Here is a 20,963-nt window from a genome sequence, read left to right on the forward strand (position 1 = left end):
TAATATATTGTATGTAAATGTCTATGGGAAGGATTTCCTTTTGAACAGAAAGTGTTTCAGTCAGCAGTATACCGATGTTTGTTTGCATTTAATTATTTATTGCAGAATTAGGACCTTCGTGCTCCTTTTTTGTTGCAAAAGCTAGTTTTCAAAATAACATAGGCTACTTAAAAATATACCTTTATTATATCCCTGTACCTATTTAAAAAAAATGTAAAAGTGGGATAATGAGGGTATTTTCTAAATCGAAAATGTAACATTGTCTCAAAGGCTTGTAGAAGAAAGTGTTGAGATTTCTTTGTAAAGATACACGATCTTTGTTTAAGCCGAGTGACTCCCGAACATAAACGAGAGTTGCCGGAGAGTTTGTGACGACACAGCGTCCGCCCCTTCCCCCGCCCGGTTCTGTCCGCTTGTCCTTCCTCCCCTCACTTTCTGGTGCCTCTGGCAGTAGGGCGCGCAACACAACACACTGACAGCCGCGACTTACAACCTAGGAGGGGAAGATGGAGCCGAGAGAAACCGACTTCAATATACTGCTAGCGACCGACTCCTACAAGGTACGGTATCCATGGTGGGTTCGGAGGGGAGGCCGGGTGGGAGCGAGGTGAGCACGGAATGGAAATTGATCAAGTCAAGGTGGTTTCATCACCAGACCCAAGGCCATCACGCTGCTCTGCGTGGCCGGTGTCTTTCGGGTTAGCGCAGGTATAATGAGCTGGAGGAGGGGAGCACTTGTACCGCCGAGAGAGAAATCCAGATAGGCGGCATTTCTCTGTGAGCTAGCAGACTCCCACCCTGGGCGGCTGCTGCTTTTATGGAGTCGGTTCCCAGTCGGCTCTTCTGGTCATGGTTGTATTCAGCTAGCTGAATTAGCCAGTTAGCTTACAGAGACCGCAAGAGGTTGAAAGAGGGGATTGACATATATATATATATATATATATATAAAAAGCTAATGTTGGCCAACAGCTACCAAGTGCTTTGCGAATTGTCAAGGTTAGCCACAGTTGGGCAAAGTCTCACTGTAGAGGTGGTGAAACATTAACCTGGAGTGACTTTCGAGAAAACAAAACTGAAAGTTAAAAGAGAAACGCACCAATTAAATTTTCCTGCCAGCATGGTTGCCTTGGGTCCAAAGTCGTGCTATTTATTTATCCGCTCGGAAAATTTCTACCCCAGTTACCGCTTAAGGTAATGAAGGCTGTAATGGCAAAATAAAACACCGACTCTTAATTACAATGTACACAGACCAAATGTGCGTGTGATGATTTTCTAGCACGTAGCCAGTGGTTTCCATGTACAAGTCATGTGACGACAGGATGCTGATGATGAGTGCAGAATGCCGAGCAAAACTAACTAGCTAACGGGCGCAGTTAGGTAAAATTAAGCTGTAATATATATATTTAATGAGAAAATGATAAATAGTTTTTAAAATCCAGTTTAAACTAAAGAGTCCAGTCACTGAATAGTGTTAAAGAAATGTAAATGTGGCTAAATTTGTTTAGCACAGTACATTAACACTTACAAATAAAAACCTGTATTAGTTTTTTTTGACATGTAAATATCTTACATGTCAACAGAGAGGTGAAGTTTCTCTATAATGAAGCCATAAGATGTAAAATGTTTCCCCTTTAAAAAAAAACACTCAGAGAAATTATATTTCATAAAATTTTTCGACAAATTAGTTTAGGTTCTTTAGCCACTAGCATTCCTGACTACTCTCAGAACTGAAGGATTTTTAGATAAATAATTTTTTTAAATATAATGGATCAAAATAATCTAGTTCCAGTTTATTATGTTCTTAAGACGCTGTTATTAGAGTCAGACTTTGTGAAAGTAGGCAAAAATAACCAAACTATTAATGGCTAAAATGCTAACCGTGAACCTTTAAAATGAATTTATTAAGAATTGATGTCACCAGCGTTGGGAAGAACAAAGAAGCGTTTGTTAATGAAACTGAAATGACAACCATGTAAAAACCTGCGAGACATATTAAAAAGCAGAAGTATGTGGCAATTGTCAGATGTTTTCTGCAGCAAATCAGCCCAGTAATCAAATCAGCTTAGTTTAAAGCGTGAGCCTAGATTACAAAGATTTCATTATTCATTTCTTATGTTGCGACATTCTTCAGAATAAAATGAAGTATTAAAAAAGAAACCGCAGCTAAAAATGGCAGAAACCAAAACCATCGAAGCTTCTGATCATGATTTTACATTGCAAGAAGTGTGTAACAGAGTAATTACGCACTTGCAGAGTGTTCTGCAAGTGCGTATTTTAAACATGCAAGTTTCAATGTTTAAAATACATTTAAATTGTTTTAAATGTATTTTCAAGAAATGTATCTTCAGGATACGGAGAATTAAAACTGCTGAGTCATTTGTAGCTAAAACGGACAGATGTTAATATATTCTTAAAACAGAATATGCTCCAGATGGGGCAGGTTAAAGGTGGACTGGTTTTGCTTTCTGCTTTCCTTAGTTTCAGTTTAGTTTTAGGTATGCTTTGTGGTGTAGCTCAAATTCAAACTATTTTGACCGCCTTATAGCGTGTTTGACCTTTAAATAGCTTCTTTTGTATCTTGCTTTTATAAATCACACTGAACAGCAGCTAGCTAAGATCATATTTTATTGTACTAAGTGAACCAATAAAGTGTTTGGACAAATAGTTTTTTAATTAAGATGAGAGTCGTGACTAATGATCAATGATTTACCTCTGCCAAATGAACTAAATGAATCCAAACACAGTGTGTCTCACACAAGCCATAAAAAGTGACACGATCCAAATTAGTTTCAAGTTCACCTTCATACTGGTAATGCTAAAAGGTAAATGGGTCGGCGCTACACACCTGTAGTTTCATTTGTGTGAAAAGGAAACCAAGACGAGTCTGACGGTAACATCATAGTAAATGTGTGGCTGGAAAATTCATGTACATAGTAATTAATGACTCATTTCATAATATTAGCATAGCATCATAAATGAGCCTCACCCTGTAAAGGTTTCTTACTGAATGACGAGCTTAAGGAAACGTATGATGCAATTTACCCGAAAGAGCATAATTATGTAGCATGATGGCATTCCAGTGGCTGATGAAGTAACATTAATGGGTTTTTTATTCACTAAATGTGTATTTAAAATATCAAAAAATACTCACTCCAGGAACTAAAAAGTAGGAAAAATAAACCAAATTATATTTAGTTTTGGTTACATTGTTACTTTGTGTTGTCATTGCGCCTCTGGTTATTACGCTTTTGTGTGTTTTGTCGTTTCGTCTGGTTGAGGAATACAGGTTTTATGATATTCTGACAGAACTACAAACCCCATTAAGCAGAGAACCAATAAACCCTGGTGAGATTTTATTACCCTTTAGACATTTATGCTTTCCTGCAAACCCGAATAAGTATTTTGCTCCCGAAACCAATGTATGTTTGATTAGTTAAAATGCAAATATTAATGTTTCTCACTGCCAGCTCCTCTTTCAAGAGGAACTGCTGGTGTAAAAGGGATTTCAAGCTTATGATCTAATATAATCTACAGTCATTTTTAATAAATTCGACTATTCCAACGAGGCTTCTGTGTCTGTATTATCCTACTCGTAAAATGTTGTTATAATTAACAGAAATGAAGGCTTTAAAACACCAATGTGTACATCAATTTATATAAGTTACTGAAATAAATGAACCGTATTCAATATTACTGGGAAATCTCAGATAAAAGCTACAAAATCCATGTTTAAGTTGAACAAATTATTTCAAGTTTAATGCAAGTTATATTTCATAATATAGCGTTTTATATTGAAGAAATTGATACAGTGGCACATTTTGATGCATGTGCTTGAGCAAAAATATACAGTAAATGTATAATTTAGCTGGAGGGTAATGCACTTCTCTGGCGTTTTTAGAGAAAATAAATTCTGTTACCTAATAAAACCAGTGGGTGGCGCTTTTTTTTTTTTTTTTTTTTACCTTCCACGCCATTACCCTCTTGATTTTCACAATTAAAACTATTTCTAAAGAAATCAAATTACTTTTCTTGTAAGCGAGGCATTATTAGTGCAAGAGCCTTCTTTCAGCCTCATGACTGACTGCGTGAAGAAACAGGTCGGGGAGGGGCAGCACTGCACAACCTTACAAGCAGCAGGAGAGAACTTTCTCCGGCATGTAATTAAAAGGACGTTTAACACCTATTCCAACTTAGTCACGTTTTCAGTTATAAAGAGTAAGAACATTTTGTCCCTTGAAGTCAGAAAAAAAAAATGCATTAACTACACCAGTAAAGTCAGCCGAATTTTATTGAAATAAACTCTTAATTCTTTGCCCAAGTTTAGAATTAATAGACAAAAGCGGATGCAAAGGTGCAGTTTTCTCTTTCTTTCTTTTAAAGTCTTGTCCCATAAAATACTTGAGTCATGCAAAAGGTTAACAAGGTTAAGCCAAACACTAATTCTCTTAGGCTTATTTGGAATCAGTTTGAGCCTCTTGCACAAAAGAGTAAGTGCCGTGCATGTGTTGTTTTGTCAGTCACAGCAGCTTGTGCATTTATTGATAAGCCATTAAAGTGTGCCTTTTGTCTGGATACGCAAGTCCGGTGTCGCACCACGGGTGCAGGTGTGCGGTGTTTATACAACACCTATGAATCCTGGGGAAAAATAGAAGTTATGGAAAAATCTGATTCACAGCTTGGGAGTTGTCAACATGAGGGTGGAAACTGTCGCATTAAAAAAAAGAAACAGGCGAGCGCTTGGTTAAACCTGCCAAATGCTGTGTTTTGGTGTAATTAAACCAAATCATCCGAGTTATGTTTTCTTTTCATCTTACCATCAACTCTCCTTGTTACTCCTGATCAAAATAACCCCCACAGCATGATGCTGCCACCATGAGTCAAACGCAGAGCAGTTGAGGGAGGAAAAAAAACGGCACACATCGTCATTGTTGTCTTTACAATTATCGACACACCTCTGACCCGCCTTGTTCCGATCATGCTGATGTTGCTTCCTTAGATAAATCTGTCGTATGAACTAAGCCGAGTCTGATCTGTGATCTAGTGCGTCCTCCCTTCGGTTACCTAATGACTCTTCGTTCGTGTCCTGCTACAGCAGCCGATAAACGGTTATTACCCTGGGACGATAAACCGGTTTCTAGGTTTTTGAATTTGAAAACGGCGTGTGCCGGTAAACATCAGGGCGCGTGGAGCAGAACACGAGCTCACGCGGTCCGGCCCAGTGTCATGTTCAGCGTCTCGGCTCTATTTTGAGTCCTCGAAAGCTCCACGGAAAGGACACGGTAAGGTCAAAGAAACTCAGTAGTTCGTTGACATTTATCTGCTGCCGGCGTGTCACCCGGGGCTCCGTTTCTCCCTCCCCGTCTTTAATCTACCTGTCATGTGCAAAATTAGGTTCTTTTATTTTATCCCTCAGAGATTGTCGCCGACTGAAGGACAAACGTGCGACTTTGAGTCGAGGGAAATGCCGTCTTCTGCTCTTAATTACTCTTTGACTCATTCGTTTACTCGTAAAACTCAGTGTACCGTTTCTTCTCCGCGGCTACAAAATGCAGGGAGTGGATTCTGTGCCGCGGCGCCAAAAGGGTTAAATCATTGAATCCTCCAGCAAGGACCCCCGAGGACATTTCTGTACTCATTTGAGATTTAATTGATGCCCGCGTGGCACCAGCCATCTGGGAGAGCATGATCCTTTCTTTTCAGTTTGTGTTAGAAACACGCCCGGACACGTCTCAGACTGTTTACTTAAGTTACACGTCGCCGAGTTTGGACGCTTGCTTGTTTGCAGTAGATTAGTGGATCCCGCATGAAGCACGCAAAACTCCCTCCGCGAACAATGGCGCGGTCGGGACGGAGGAGAAGGTTGAAAATCCGACACTTTTGTTCTGATTGTGACGTTTTTGTAAGAGTTTTTTTTTTTTTTTTGACACAAGAGCGCGATAGATGAGGGTCTGCTTTTTAAGAATATTTCAATCTCAGGTAATTAGTGCATATATCATTCCAGAAGAGACTTTTTTTTTGTTTTTTTCCCCCCAGTTGTACCAGCAGAGTTATTTCTCCTGTTCTTGTTGTGACTCAATATGCACACCTTAACTAAAAGCCACACAAAATAGCACTTTCCTCCTTTTGCATGTCAGTGGTAGAGCTTGTTGCATAAGTATTTACACTCTCTGAACTTCTGTGCAGGTTATGACATTGCAGTCACAAATTTCTACAGTTTTCATTGGGATTTATGTGACACTGTGCTACATTACACATAAGCTGGGTTCAGGGGGACCAATTTGTGGTTACAATGTAATATGTCCCAGTTTGTGTTTGTGAGTCGTAGCGGTTTTGAAATCCTGCATTGTGAAGCTTTTCAATGAGGTAATAACTAAGGGAAGGAAGTGTGTGATTAGAGTTCATGAGATATCTAACTGTGTTTTGTTTTTGCTTGTTTGTTTTCCTCCTGACTGTTTAGAGGGTCAATCTTCATTAAATCTCATAAAATTGTATTTGTGTCTCGACAGGTGACTCATTACAAACAATACCCGCCCAACACAAGTAAAGTGTACTCCTACTTCGAGTGCCGCGAGAAAAGGACGGATCCCAGCAAAAGCAGAAAAGTCAAATATGACAAAACCGTCTTTTACGGCCTGCAGTACATCCTTCACAAATACTTAAAAGGTACGTTTCTTCTTCTTTTTCTTTTTTTTTGCACGACAAGTTATATTCTCTAATAAACAATCAAAAACTTCAAGCAACTGAAAAAAAAAATTTATGAAAAGTAACCTTGAACTCGGCATAAAAAGATTATTTGCTCTAATTATTAACTAAAGTAGGTGAACTCTGATGCTCCAAAGAGTTCCTGAGAGACATGAGCAGTGATCAACAGAAAGAAAGCCCCTGCCTCCTGCTTCTTAAGAGGATTTCACGGTGTGGCGGCAGAGGTGAGGGAGAGAGAGAGAGAGAGAGAACGGGAGACAAAAGCACAGCTGCTGCCTCACTGTTTGAGGGAGAAAGACGCGTTGTCCATGCCGAGCGTCTCGTCTCGCCTCGCTCAGCGACAAGGCCGGCCATCAAGGAACCGTCGGCGAACCCCAGAAAGCCAAGAGCGGGGCGTGAAATGAAAGGAGAACGATACATTTTTTACTTTTTATTTTTTTTATTATTGAGTAAACTCTGAAAATGTGGTGGTAAAATGTAAATTCTACAGACTTTAAAAGTTTGAGCTCTGGGTTTGTTTTGTTTTTTTGGCATGCTCAGTTCTCTCCACATAGTCAAATACATTTACCCCAAAAAGTAAAATGTTCCTTGTCACGTTTCACCTTTCTCCTCCCTCTCCTGTATTTAAAAAGCGGTTTAGACCTGGAATCCATACATGTAGGTTTTTGGCGTGTTTGCATGTAATATTGGACGAGAATACCCTGTCGGCACGCACAGGAAGCCTTGAAACTAATTACAGCAGTAAACGACAGATTAGCGTCCTAATGACTTGTTGCCTGTATTCTATCCTCTTTCCTCATCCTTTTCTCCACTTCCTCCCCCCTCCCTCCTCTTCAGGAAAGGTAGTGACTCCTGAGAAGATACAGGAAGCAAAGGAGGTGTACAGGGAACATTTCCAGGACGATGTTTTTAATGAGAAGGGTTGGACTTACATTTTGGAGGTAAGGAACTGCTGTTTATTTACTCATTTTTGCCTTAATTTAATTATTTCCTTCCTTTTCACTCAAATTATAATTATTAAAGTCGTCTTTTTTTCTTTTTTGGTTTAGTAAGGAGTTTCGGGACATTAGAGAGGGAAACAATTGTCAAATATTATCAATCATTGTTTCTGTTTTTCTCCGCTCTGCAGTTGTTAGCCTAAAAGCATTCCTGTATTCCAGAATGTTGGGTTTAAGCTGGAATTCATGACTTCTAAAACCATCTAAAACATTTGTAGATTTTTTTACAAAGTTGAAGTAATACAGCATAAAAGCTGCTCCAGCGTTCTGACAGGGATATTTGCTTTTTGCAGAAATACAACGGCCATCTTCCCATCGAAATCAAGGCAGTGCCAGAAGGAAGCGTCATTCCCAGAGGCAATGTTTTGTTCACAGTGGAGAGCACAGATCCTGAATGCTACTGGCTCACTAACTGGGTGGAGGTAGGTTTGCTTAGTTTCTCTGACGTCCCATATTCATGTTTACGCCGTCTGATTTTCTGTGTTGTGATCTATTTCATTCTCTGTGAATTTGCATTCAGTTTTTCCACACTGGACTGTCGCCGCAGGAGTGTTTCCAATAGTTCCTGCTCTATCTTGAAATTGGCTGTAAATTTCTGCTACTCGTCATATTACACAACTTAATGGCAACCTAATCAGAGTTTTGTTTGATAAAGACAAACCTTAAAAGCTAAATGCTTGCTGCTTCTGGAGCGCGGTGAAGCTAAAGCCACCAGGTCTTTCTCTTGGCAGCGTTATTCTCGTTAAAACTCTTCTAAACCTCACCGCACCACAGATCTTTAGGAACAAATTGCTCATAAGCGTCTTTTTTAAGTCAATTTGCTTCCTTCCTCCTTACAAATAATTTTGTCGTCGTTGTGAAATGGCGTCGTGTAAAAGCCGCGGAGGATCCTGCTTTCTCATAATGAGCAGCGCGGATTCACATCCTGGTAAACGGGACCGACGTGTCATTCTCGGCGAACAGGCGCCGCAACAGCGACTTGGCTGAACTGACTTCGAGCAGCATGAGTAATACTTATAACCGGTCCCCTCCTCTAACGTCTGTTTCTCTTTTCCTTTTGCAATTAAGTTTTCGCTCGTCACTCTCAGAGGTTTCTGAAGCAGGTTTTGAACTTTCAGGAAGCGAAAGCGTACCTTGAAAGCCACGCCCACTTTTGAATGCGCACACCGTGACTGTGGTGGTAGAAATTTACATTGTGACAACACTCACACACACACCCACATACTTATACACATACACACCTTGTGAGAGTTGTTCCTCGTTTAAACACACGCTTGAACACCCCCACGCCCTCCCCTCCATGCTCGCACACATGGAGACATTATTCATGCCCGGTGTAAAATTAGCCTCGGCGGTCATCTTGATGTCCTTGGGTTGCGTCACTGGGTCAATGCTTCTGGCCCTTTCTGTCCTCTCTTCTGTTTTCTATTCCCTTTGTAATATCTTCTGGATGTTTCAAAAACTTCTTTATTCCCAACATTTTCCACATTTATTTCCTTTTATTCTTTTCCTGGAAATGGCTAAGTTATGTGGAATGCCTGAAGGGCTTTTTTTTTTTTTTTTTTGCAACTGCGATTGGACATGAGGCTAAAATCAGGTTAGGGATACCAAACGAGGAGACGTGTATTTAATTTTTTTTTTTTTTCTGCGCAACACAAATTCCACTGCAACTCCGACCGTCACGAGTCCAAACGATGTTTTTTTTGTATTTGAGGAGGCATGTGACCTTCTGGGAGCCGGACGGTAGAAACGAGCTGCACAATGTGTGCAGGGAAAGTTACATGAAAGATTTGGGAACTGATTTATTTTTTTTTTTTTTTTTTGGCTTGCTATACTTCCTACACAGATGATGCTTTCTTGCTTTGCCTCAGATTAGTTCTGATTCTGATCAGAATCTTGCATTTTTCCAAATGCAGGCACAACTAGATCATTCTGCTAATTCCTAAAGCTCCGTCTAGACCGGGGTGTGAAATCTCCGTTGTGAAAATCACAAGCCGATAATTTGGCGACAGCTCCCGTTTCTTTTTACAACATGGAGCATGTGAGTTTATCCATTCAGCTAAACTCTGTAGCTCCGATTACTCTTTTTTTAATCGGCTGTGATGTTACAGGATAAACTCCTCCCCGAGTACTGCATGTCCTAAATAACTGTCTTATCAATATTACCGTAGGCTCACTCAACAACTCATTAAAGTTAGGTGTGGGTGGTTTATCTTGCTACCATTTACAGCAATGAGGATGGTAATAAAAAAATTTTAAAAAAAGACCCACAGCTCACTGCTGGAGAACCGCAGACAAGAGTGACATCTTTACACTAAATCGTAAGAACAATGAATTTGAACAGTGGTCTTTGGTCCGATCAACTCATGATTGAACATCTCAACAACAAACGTTTAAGGTAACAGACCCGTGAAGCTTACATGTTCTTCAAATTCCCCAGAACTAAATCCTATGTAACACCATAGGATTGAGGTAAGAGAAAAGGGTATGTTTAAAAAAAAAAAAGTTGGTTAGCTCGGAAAAATTAGCAACAGGTACTTCAAGTTAAAGTTCCAGTTGCTAAATGGATCGATTCCAATAAAAGAGCATAGAGCCACCAAGTAGTTTCACTTTCACACATCAGGTTCTTTCAAAGTTTCCATCATCTCTGATTTTTTCCCTGGAAGCTCAATAAAGCGGCTTTCAAGAAGCCGCTCTCCTATGTGTGCGTTCTCTCCGCCCACTTTGAGCAGGTTAACACCTGCAGGTGCGGCGCACTTACAAAACCAAGTGTCGACTAGTTTGTAAATGTCGGAGATGAATCAACCAGTCACCGAGATTGCAATCAGCACTGAGTCGGGCATTGAAAAAGTTTTGATTCTTTTCCAATCTTATTTGTTAAATGCATCAAATTTCGCTTTTGTGCTTTTTGATTTGAGCGTATTGAAACCAGAACAACAAAGCATGGGATATATTTTTAATTTAAACATGTGCTTAATCTTGATATAGTCCTCAGAAATAGAGAATTTTATTATTTTTTTTCCCAAAAGAGACGTTCACCTGTCAAACCTCTTAAAAAAAAAAGGAGAAATCAGTAATTGATAATAAATTTGATCTGTACTATAAAGCTGGTAAACAATTTGCATTTATTCTAAAGTATGTGGGCGAAGACCTATGCAAACACGCTTGCATTATGGTTATATAACTGTTTATGAAATTTCCCATCCAGCAGATAAGCGACTTGTTTTTACATCCAATCACTGACTCTGCTATCGAAGCATGAAGCATCAAGGAATGCATTTTCCCTTCACAGTCGGCCTTGTGTGAAAGAGCTCTCAGCTTTCATCCCTCTAGCCCCTGTTAGTTTTAGGCTTTAGTTCCAGTGAGTACAGTGAAACCAGTCTGTTGCGTAGTAAGAATTTTTCAGATCTTGTCAACATAAGTCTGTAAAAACTCTTTTTTTTTTCTATCAGACTATTCTTGTTCAGATCTGGTACCCGATTACAGTGGCGACCAACTCCAGAGAGCAAAAGAAGATCCTTGCCAAGTACCTCATGGAGACCTCTGGGAACCTGGAGAGACTGGAGTATAAACTGCATGACTTTGGCTACAGGGGTGTGTCTTCACAAGAGGTATGAATAAATGATAAAAGATAGATTTTAATACTTTTAGTTTGAGTAGCCGATTTTACAGCTTTCGTCTTCCAATCAGACATTGTGGTTTCATTAAGGGCTACAGTATAAGAAGATGGAAGAACTCTATTCAAAATATTTCTTCTAGCCCATTACGCCATAATTGCATTAGTTATATTAAACCCAGGGACAACGTCACGCTGTGCTAATTTAAAACAAAGACAAACTGATTGAAGGTGTATTGGAAACTTTAAGCATTTTACATTTGTGTGGTTAGCTTTACTTGATGAATTTATAGCAATCTCTGTGTGTATTGCTGTACATAATGCAGATTTTCTAAGATTTCCAAAGCAGATCGAAGTTCAAAATGATAAATCTGAGTTACTCAGCCTTCCTGTTAGCTACTGAAAGTCTTTCTCTCCGTCTCTTGCATTCCGAATGAACTACTGACATTTCAGAACATATCTAAGAAAATATAGTTACCTTCACACAAAGCTGTACAATGTCTGGGCTTGTTTGGACTTAATTTTTAGCCCCCTTATTCATAATGATAGATGCCAACTTTGAATTTTCTTCCTTTTGTAATTGATACATTTGATATAAGCATAACTTGGTTGCACTTAGGAATGCTGTGTCCATAAATTGAAGATGGGATTTATGAATACATACACTATATTTAAGAGGTGGAGAGAATTTATTTACTGTCCCTACTCTGTGTAGTTCATAATGACTTTTTTTTTGCTAAGTAATGCACCTTAAATCTGTGGTGTCCACAGCCAGTCCTAAAGAGCCGCTGTAATGTGTGCTTAAATGTTGACCTGATTCATCATAGCTGAATCAAATGAATGGTTCATTAGCAGGCCTCTGCAGAGCTGGGTGACATTTTTATTAAGTTTGTCATCCATTTGATTTCAAGCTTAGTCAACTCTTAAGGACTGGAGTTAGTAAACCTTTGCCATAACTGAAAGAGGAAAAATATGATAAATTCACAATAATCTATCTTCAAATCTCTTCAGAACGCTATTTCACGCTCAAATATTCTAAGGCAGACGACAAAAGCGTAGCTACCTTTGCTGTGTTTTATACTTTTACACACATTACACACTTAGTCAAAGCTAAGCTTAAAACCATTATTTCTCTTTTTCTTTTTATTTACGTGAATTAGTACTGTGTTACAGAAAATGCTTAAATATCGCTCATCATTCACAGACTGCAGGCATTGGAGCCTCCGCTCATTTGGTGAACTTCAAGGGCACAGACACGGTGGCCGGCATCGGAGTCATTAAGAAGTACTACGGCACCAAGGACCCAGTGCCAGGCTTTTCAGTACCTGCAGCTGAGCACAGGTAAACACTTCTCTCAAGGTTTTATAGATTTTGAAGTGAAATATTCCTGAAGGCATTTTGATTGTGACTCCCACTTCATAATAAAATAGTTTGTCGATAAGTTGGGCGCAAAATGCATTAGCTTTGACCTTTATTTTTATAATGCTAGCATGAAAAATATGCTAGCATCTATTAGACTTAAATGTCTTTGAGTTATGTGTGTCATTTCATAAAGTTGGCTGCTATGCTCACATTAGCTAAAATGCTAGTATTACCTAACAAGGTACAAATAGCAACCAGAAAGAAAATTAACTCGGCATGACTTAAGTTGGTGCTAATTTACTCAGTTTCCCTCACACACTTATTATCCTGTTCTGCAGATTAATTTACGGAGTGTGGCTCTGATTGGCTGGAAGTCAGCTGGAAGCCTTTAGTTTTGCTCCCGTGCAAACACTCCACCAGGAGAGTCGCTGCTCTCCCAAAGAGCCCCCTTTTTTCTTTTGGGCTGTTGCGTTCTGGGACGTTGGCTTGGGTTGTCACAGCAGTTCCTGTGTAATGGCCCCGTTATAAAATCAGTTTCATTTCTTCCTCGCTGGGAGGAGTCGCTAGAAAATTCCACTTTGATTTGTATGTAAAACTGAAAGTAAGAAAATAGGACTTTGATTCTATTAAAAAGAAAAAGATTTAAATCATTTTCAAATCACTCAGTTAATAGCTTTAGAAAACTTGAGCCTGACATAAAATAATATGTTAGACTTGCACTTCGAATTTCATTGCTTATGAAATGAACTTGATCATTTTCTTACGCAATACTGTGACCCTGGGGGTGACTAGGGTTTTTTCTAACCTCAAGCTACAGTGTTTGTCTGTAATGGCCTGAATAAAATCTCAAAGGTTCATTCATTAACCTTAACAGGTGGTGTACACTGCCCTCTTCTGGAAAGTCTGTAGAAGTGCAATTTTATTAATGTGATTTTTTAGGGAGTATTTCAATGCACGGTGTCCTGCTTTTAATGTTTGTTGCAGCAGATTGTTTTCGTCTTCTGTGTGTTAAATGAAGAGTTCTGGATAGTAAAAGTCTTTTCTTTTTTTAGTTCTTTTCCATTCATTGTAGTGCATCTTAATCCTTCTGGCTTTTTGAGCTGTAGAGTATTGATTCGTCTTAAGCTTTTTGTGTTTTCTTGTGATTTTCCCAGGAATTAGCTGTGATATTTGGGAGTGTAAGGAAAATAATTTGTGGTTTTCAAGTATTTGTACAGATAAAAATCTGACATGCATTTGTAACCAATTTGAATTGAGGCCTGGACTTTGATTTGGGAATTCAAACACTTGAATATGCTTTAATCTAAACCATGTCAGTTTCAACATTCAGTATATGACCTGATAAATCAACTCCTACAATCCCTGTTGGGGTAAAATCCGTCTACATCTTAATGTTTTACTAGATTAGCATGTAGTTGTAATTTTTACAGTAATAATAATTTGCAGATATTACAATACAACAGTTAGACACTCTTTCCGGACGGGTTATCTCTTAAAATCCAAGTACAATCCGTCAAAGTTTGAGCCTTAGCTATTTTTGCCAACCACTGTATATAAAACTGCTCACTGAATTGCAACATCAACAGCTAAAAGTAATCCTCTCTGCAGCACCATAACAGCATGGGGGAAGGACCATGAAAAAGACGCCTTTGAGCACATCATCAAGCAGTTCCCCAGCGTGCCTGTGTCCATCGTCAGTGACAGCTACGACATCTACAACGCCTGCGAGAAGATCTGGGGAGAGGACCTGCGGCCGCTGATAGAGACCCGCAGCGCAGACGCCCCGCTGGTCGTCCGACCGGACTCAGGAAACCCGCTGGATACGGTTTTGAAGGTCCACACAACGGCAGCCTTAACAAGCCGATAAAACATCCCTTCAAACGTGTCGCTAACAGTCCCTTTAACGCCGTCAGGTTTTGGAGATACTGGGCAAGAAGTTTCCGACGCACGAGAACGCTAAAGGTTTCAAAGTGCTGCCTCCTTACATCAGAGTCATTCAAGGAGACGGAGTCGATATCAACACGCTGCAGGAGGTAAGAGTTCTTGGATATATCCCGATAGACGTTCAAGGTTTCAACGCGCGAGTTTACGCTGTGGACGTGTTTCATCAGATAGTGGAGGGTATGAAACATCACATGTGGTCCATCGAGAACATTGCCTTTGGATCCGGAGGGGCTTTGTTGCAAAAACTGACCAGAGATCTGCTCAACTGCTCATTCAAATGCAGCTACGTGGTGACTAACGGACTGGGGGTGAGTGTTTGCAAACTACTGAATAAAACGTGCGATAACCCTCAACACATTCATGCTCTGACTCAAAAGATTGTTTTTGTGTGTGTGTGTGTGTGTGTGTGTGTGTGTGTGTGTGCTCGTGGTTTCTCAGGTGAATGTGTTCAAGGATCCGGTGGCAGACCCCAACAAGAGGTCAAAGAAAGGTCGCCTGTCTTTGCACCGGACGCCGAGCGGAGATTTTGTCACTTTGGAGGAGGGCAAGGGGGATCTGGAGGAGTATGGAGTGGTGAGTTTGGAAAACTTCAAAAATAATATCCATTGAGATTTTCTACATTTTTTCACTTTAAAACAATAAATGGCCGTCTTTTATAGGCACAGACCAATTGTGAACTAGAAGTACTATTTTCATCTCAAGGGATTTTTGTTTTACCCTCCTCGTTACCTGTTTTTTATTTGTTTTGTTTTGTATTTTTCAGGACCTGTTGCACACGGTGTTTCAGAACGGGAAGATTGTGAAGAACTACACATTTGATGAAGTCAGAGACAATGCCAAGCTGAAAGACGGAGAGCTAGAGGAGCTGCTGCACTGAGTGCGGCCTCCCCGGGCCCCCGACATGTTCTAAAGCCTAAAAGAAGTCGTACTCCCAGATCCTCACCTTCTCACCCTTCACCATCAAAAATGGAGGCATTTAAAATTACTAAAAACAAACAGACAAAAAAAAAAACGTTCCTGAAAACATAAAACCCCCCTGAAGATTTAAAAAAAAAATTTTATCCGAATTCCGAAATTCTGAGGAATTTTTAGGAGGTTAAAAATTTGGAAACTAGTTTATAAAGTTCAACAGAACTCCTCCTAAAGGAAAGCGAGGTAGTACAAGAAGTAAGAACACATACACTAAAATACTATCCCAGCCAGCTGCGTCAATGTGCTGCTGCCTCAAATTGAATTCCAGCTTGTTGTTGCACTGTTAGGCCAGAATACTTCGCAGCTTCCCTGAATGTGTTTAGCCGGCTGCTGACGGGGCATTGTGCCCTAACCGAGGCGGATTGTGAAAAAGAGGGAAAGCTGTAACACTTCTGCTTGTCGTTCTGTACAGAAAATGAAAAAGAAAAAAGCCACAAATTTGAAGCGGCTTCGCTTTGCCCTCTAAGTGAAGGAAGGAACTGATGATCCTTGTGAACTGCTGTGCACTGAAAACACTGAAATACGTTAATTATTCATGTTTCGCGTCACCTCGGTAGCAGTTAATCCTAAACCCTTTAACTGTAACTATAGATGGTAATGTCACGTTATTTTCCAAAAATGTCCTGCTTTTTAATTAATCGTCGCCGCCTAAACTGTAGTTGCGTGTGCGCTGCCAACACGGACGCATCGCCCAAGGTAGAGGAACAATCGTCTCTGTGTCTCATTATGTTTTGCCCTCGGTGCATTCTCATCACGAAGATCCAATTCAAAGCCACAATCTCGAATGAAAATAAAGTATCCATTTAGAATGTTTGCAGTTTTTGTGTGTATGAATACGGACTTTCAAAATTTGCTCGATCTTCATGATGGCTAATGCACAGCCTTTTGTGTAAGATGATGTTAAAAGATATATATACATCTCAAAAGTTACCTTCACTGGCATGAAGATGACGATAATGATGACGTTGGCGTTCATGAATGATTCTAATTTCCTGGTTCCTGGCTGAAATGTGTGTTAAGTGTCTGTCCTGGTACGTGTGTTTGTGAGTGTGCTACAGGTATTTTTCTTCCCTTAAACAGCTGTGTCGTATTCCTTTATGCAAATGCTATTGTTGATGGAAGGATTAGAGGACACACAGAGTTTGGCGGCCTTTGAATCTGTACGCGGGGGGCGGGGGCGCAGGGGTGGGACATGGTCTTTTTATAGTTAGTTGAGCAGGTCAGCAGACCTCCAGTATCACTGCCTTAAGTCAGTCAACAAAGCTGTCCGTTGAATTGAATGCCCATTTACCCATCGGCTCGGTTCGCTCACCATCTGCTCCGAGTCGCCCGCGCTATTCCAGGCCTCGATGGGTTTTCTTTGCTTTGTTGACCTGCTTTCCAGTGTTGGACTTTCACTTTGTGACGAGCTTGCAGGGGGATTTCAGAGGAACAAGGAGCCGGTGACATCACAGGAAGCACAATATTTGAGGGGCGGGGGAGCTTTCCGGACAGAGCAGCTGGTTGTGACGATTAGGTTTATTCCCGTGCCATTTCGAACCTCTTCATTTTACAGCAGCTGTATATTAGCAAAAGTTCCTCTGATTCTTTTAGCTCCACCAAATCATATTCGTGACTCGGTGCGGTATCGCTTTGTCGGCCACAGTTAGTGGAGATGCACCTATCTCTGGTTTTGTGAAGCTTTGACCTGCCTATTCAGTACAATGTGTATTAGAAGAGGTGACGTCACACTGTGTGTATGTTAGATGAACCACTATTAAACAAGGTTTAACTCATTTTTTAAAAAGACACAATTTCGAATTGACATTTTAAGCTATATTTAGCATCTTCTGTTAGCTTGGTTAGCATAATTATCATTACTAAAACTGTAAGTTTGTTGTGAATTTGCTTGAAATTTTTCCCCCCAAAAAAATCTGTCATGATTTCCAAATCCACCATCTCCCATGACAGACAGGCCAAAATGTAACAAGGTAAAACAAACCAACTTTTTTCTCTGTTTAGCCTTCCTGTTATCTTCTGAGAGTCTTTCTTTCTCTCTGCCAAAATGAACCCAAGGTGTGTTAGAGAAGGCTATTTCTTTTTAATAACTTCTGACATCGCTCTGCTTCCACTGATTTTGTTCAGTAACAGCATCTACGCCAAAGAGTGTTTTTACCGCAGCCTTGTAGCACTTTGGTATGGTGGACTCACTCGTCAGAAATCGATTGGTCAGTTTGGGGTCAGTGGCGATCAAGCTGAAAATCAGCCATTTTTAGGTGCATCGGTCGTACTAGGTTCAATGCTAATTAGCGTTAGCATTAAACTGAAGCTGTGATGTCTCCCGACTCCCGTTTCTTGAGTCTGGCTCAGATATCAAACTGTTGAAACACATTGAAGATCACAGCTTCTGACCTGCTAGTTTTCTTTTTTCTTTTTTTATTATTATTTTTTTTTTATTACCCATCTGTTGTTGCTGCTCTTTTATCGCCGTAATTAAGTTTTAATGACCGTAGTTGTTTTCTTTTCCAAATATGAGGTGCATTTAGTAAAATATTATTTTACTATTTTGATACTGTCTCAGTTCTTACCTCAGAAAAATATTATTTTGTACGACTAGGGAGAAAATTGAAAAAAAATAAAAAGAGATATCACAGTAAATATCCTTATTTACAAACAGTGCGGCCATACTGCCTTCTCACTTGTACATAAAAACAAAGGGGGTGCAACCGAAAGCAGAGAGGGACGGCTAGGTGGATGACCAGACTAGATGCGATTTATTATTTTTGTCAGAACGACCATTTTTGTACCAACAGAAGAACATCCAAAACGGCTCGACAGAACCGGCCGGCGCGACTGTTCCTGGGGCCGTCGAGCCTTTTAGTTTCTGCGTGAGCGTAGTCCTGTGTGAATGCCGTGTTGTGTAATGGATGGAACAGAAGAAAAAAAAACTAAACAAAAAAAAAGAATTAAGTGTTTGTGAATAATTTTGATTTTTCTTTTCTGTTGTTTCAATCGTATGTATATGTTGTTCCAAATTCTTTTTTCTTTTCTTTTTTCCCAACACAACCGAGATTTTAACTAACATAACTTGCTATATTGTCAACAATACACTGATTAAAAATGCCACCCTCTTGGTTTGAAATGCTTCCTTCTCTTGTCTGCTTCACTGTTCGAGAGAAAGTCCCGAATTGTCCTCGGGATTTTCTCCCAAGTGTCCACTAGCATCTAAAAAGAAGCCAGGCGTTGAGTTGAGTGTGATTTATTTAAGGATCGCTCAAGCATTACAGTAAAATCACGATATTAAGAGACCTCAGAAAAGGAAACTTCACAAAAAGTACAAGTCAACAGCCACAGTCATTTCAAAGGATGTTAAAAGCAAATAACAGTCTACATTGTACGCAGAAAATCAAAACATCCATTCAATTTAGTATTTATTAGGTTAAAAATTTTTTAGATCCTTTTATGTTAATTTCAAAACGCAACACTTTTTAATTTAAAATGGCCTTTAGTTCTGGACAGATGATAAAAGTAACAACAAGCTTGTCTTTTATGAAATCATGTCTATTTCAGCTGGTTAATAATAAGAGGTCAGAGTTTATGGGAAATCCAGACATTATGTAAAGAGGAAAAAATAAGGCTACATGCTAGTAGCCGCGAACCTTCATCCATGACAGGCATTGATGCATAAAATCTAAAAAAAAAAAAAAACAGCCAAGTGCTAATCTTGCAGCTTTATTTTGAACTACTCCAGTCTGAAAATGTCTTCTTGGCAGATGCACCTGAAGCCGTAGCGCTTCTACGCCAGACGCACCGAGATCCCTTCTTGTTTTAATTGGAAAGCGACTGAATATAAAATGCAATATCACCTCCATATTTATTTTCAGAGTCTAAATATATTACACCCTTGCATAGCTACTGCTGTGTCCTCTGCAGTTTCATCTGTACATTTGACTGGAACATAATTCACTGACTTTGTTTTGAGCTGCAGATGTCCAAGTGGGCAAGTTTTACTCCTTTTATGGGTTTCTTGAACAGCATTCTAAAAGAAGAATGAACAAATAGCACATGATAAAGCTTACACTAATATAAACTATAATTCAATGGAATTACATCCAGTCTAAACAGAAGCTGCAACTCAACTTGTCCAGCTGCTCAGAGCTTCTTAGACGACGTTCTGTACCTTTTACTATAAATCCTGTGATTCAAAGTTCCTTGTGTGTTTTTTTTGTTGTTTGTTTCCTTGTTAGGAACCAACGATATGGTTTTGCATCTTTTTCAACTAATCAAAACAAAAAAAACAAAACCTTGCATTTCCGTCATTACAAATTGAGCCAATGAATTCTTTGTTTTTAACAGCACTGAATCATTTCCCCAAATCTTAAAAGTCACTGACGTAAACATGCAGCCTTTGAGATTTTCACGAGAAACGTCGTCTTCCTTATTAATGAACCCAATCCTCAGTTAGCAGACCTGTTATATTTTGACTCTGCCAGTCAGATTTCTGAGTTACTATGTCGCAATCCTGCATGACCGACAATCCAACGTCAGCTGAATGTATAACTGTATGGTTTGCATGAACTCAGTGACATGCACAAGTACTGCACAAGCTCTACTTCACAACACGTTCCTGAATTGCTTTTGGAGCAATGGCAAGAGAAACTCTCTGTTAAGTACCATTAGTGTAAAAAAAAAAAAAAAAAAAAAAAAGAGGCAACCAAAAGAGGTGCGAAGAAAAGCTGTGTGGCAGCCATATTGGGCTGCTCTGATTTGACCTCCCAAGTCGACTTGAGTTGCATTTCCGACTAATGGTTTTGTAAATCGAACTTCGGGTTGACCTATAGGTTCAAACATTCCTTCTCTAGAAAACCATTCCCACAGTATGATGCTACCACCACCTTGTTCCTCGAAGGGGATTCATTTTTATTTATTTTTTTTTTGTCTTGCATGTGAGCCTCCGTTTTTAGGTTTCATCTTACTTCAAAGTTTAAGTGGGACATTTTATAGCTTCCTTCACACGGCTCCACATTTGTAGAGCGCAGCAGATGATTGTTGCGGAGACAGATTTTCAGTGGCTCTCAGACGGTGTATCATGTGGGTCAGATTTGGCCCTTTTTTTTAATCCTTTAACTACTTTTTTTTTCCATTCTCAAGGAACTGTTTCGTGTCCATTTGGGTCATATGACCAAAGACTTCAACCTCATCGAGGAGAGATTAAGTCCATGTCATTTTTTTTTTTTTTTTACAATCTCATTGAATGGAAACTGTGTGGCTGCCTGGTCTTCTCCTACCTCTGGAAACGGAACTGAATCTTCAGTTCGTAGTTTGCATGCATGGGTTTTCTGCGGTAAATGCCCAGCCGCGCTTGAAAACTGCAGCTGCAGTGTATTTTA

At 39.7% G+C, this 20,963-nt stretch overlaps 1 protein-coding gene across 1 annotated transcript; it reads left to right on the forward strand.

The window, feature by feature from the left end:
* Nucleotides 1-383: 383 nt before the first annotated feature.
* Nucleotides 384-18,718, forward strand: nampt1 (nicotinamide phosphoribosyltransferase 1). The gene is made up of 11 exons (XM_008400967.2): nucleotides 384-560; nucleotides 6,507-6,663; nucleotides 7,540-7,643; nucleotides 7,994-8,122; nucleotides 11,153-11,311; nucleotides 12,521-12,657; nucleotides 14,287-14,512; nucleotides 14,592-14,711; nucleotides 14,790-14,930; nucleotides 15,061-15,195; nucleotides 15,386-18,718. Exons 1-11 carry the CDS (start codon nucleotides 507-509, stop codon nucleotides 15,497-15,499), a joined length of 1,476 nt encoding a protein of 491 aa, XP_008399189.1. The 5' UTR covers nucleotides 384-506; the 3' UTR covers nucleotides 15,500-18,718.
* The last annotated feature ends 2,245 nt before the right edge of the window (nucleotides 18,719-20,963 follow it).

This window comes from Poecilia reticulata, linkage group LG23, assembly GCF_000633615.1.
Source record: "Poecilia reticulata strain Guanapo linkage group LG23, Guppy_female_1.0+MT, whole genome shotgun sequence".
NCBI classification, from domain to species: Eukaryota; Metazoa; Chordata; class Actinopteri; order Cyprinodontiformes; family Poeciliidae; genus Poecilia; species Poecilia reticulata.

Coding starts and splice junctions, on each gene's coding strand:
- nampt1 (XM_008400967.2), top strand. CDS start 507: ATGGAGCCGAGAGAAACCGACTTCAATATACTGCTAGCGACCGACTCC. Junction 11,312..12,520: donor GGGGTGTGTCTTCACAAGAG/GTATGAATAAAT, acceptor CATCATTCACAG/ACTGCAGGCATTGGAGCCTC. Junction 15,196..15,385: donor ATCTGGAGGAGTATGGAGTG/GTGAGTTTGGAA, acceptor TGTATTTTTCAG/GACCTGTTGCACACGGTGTT.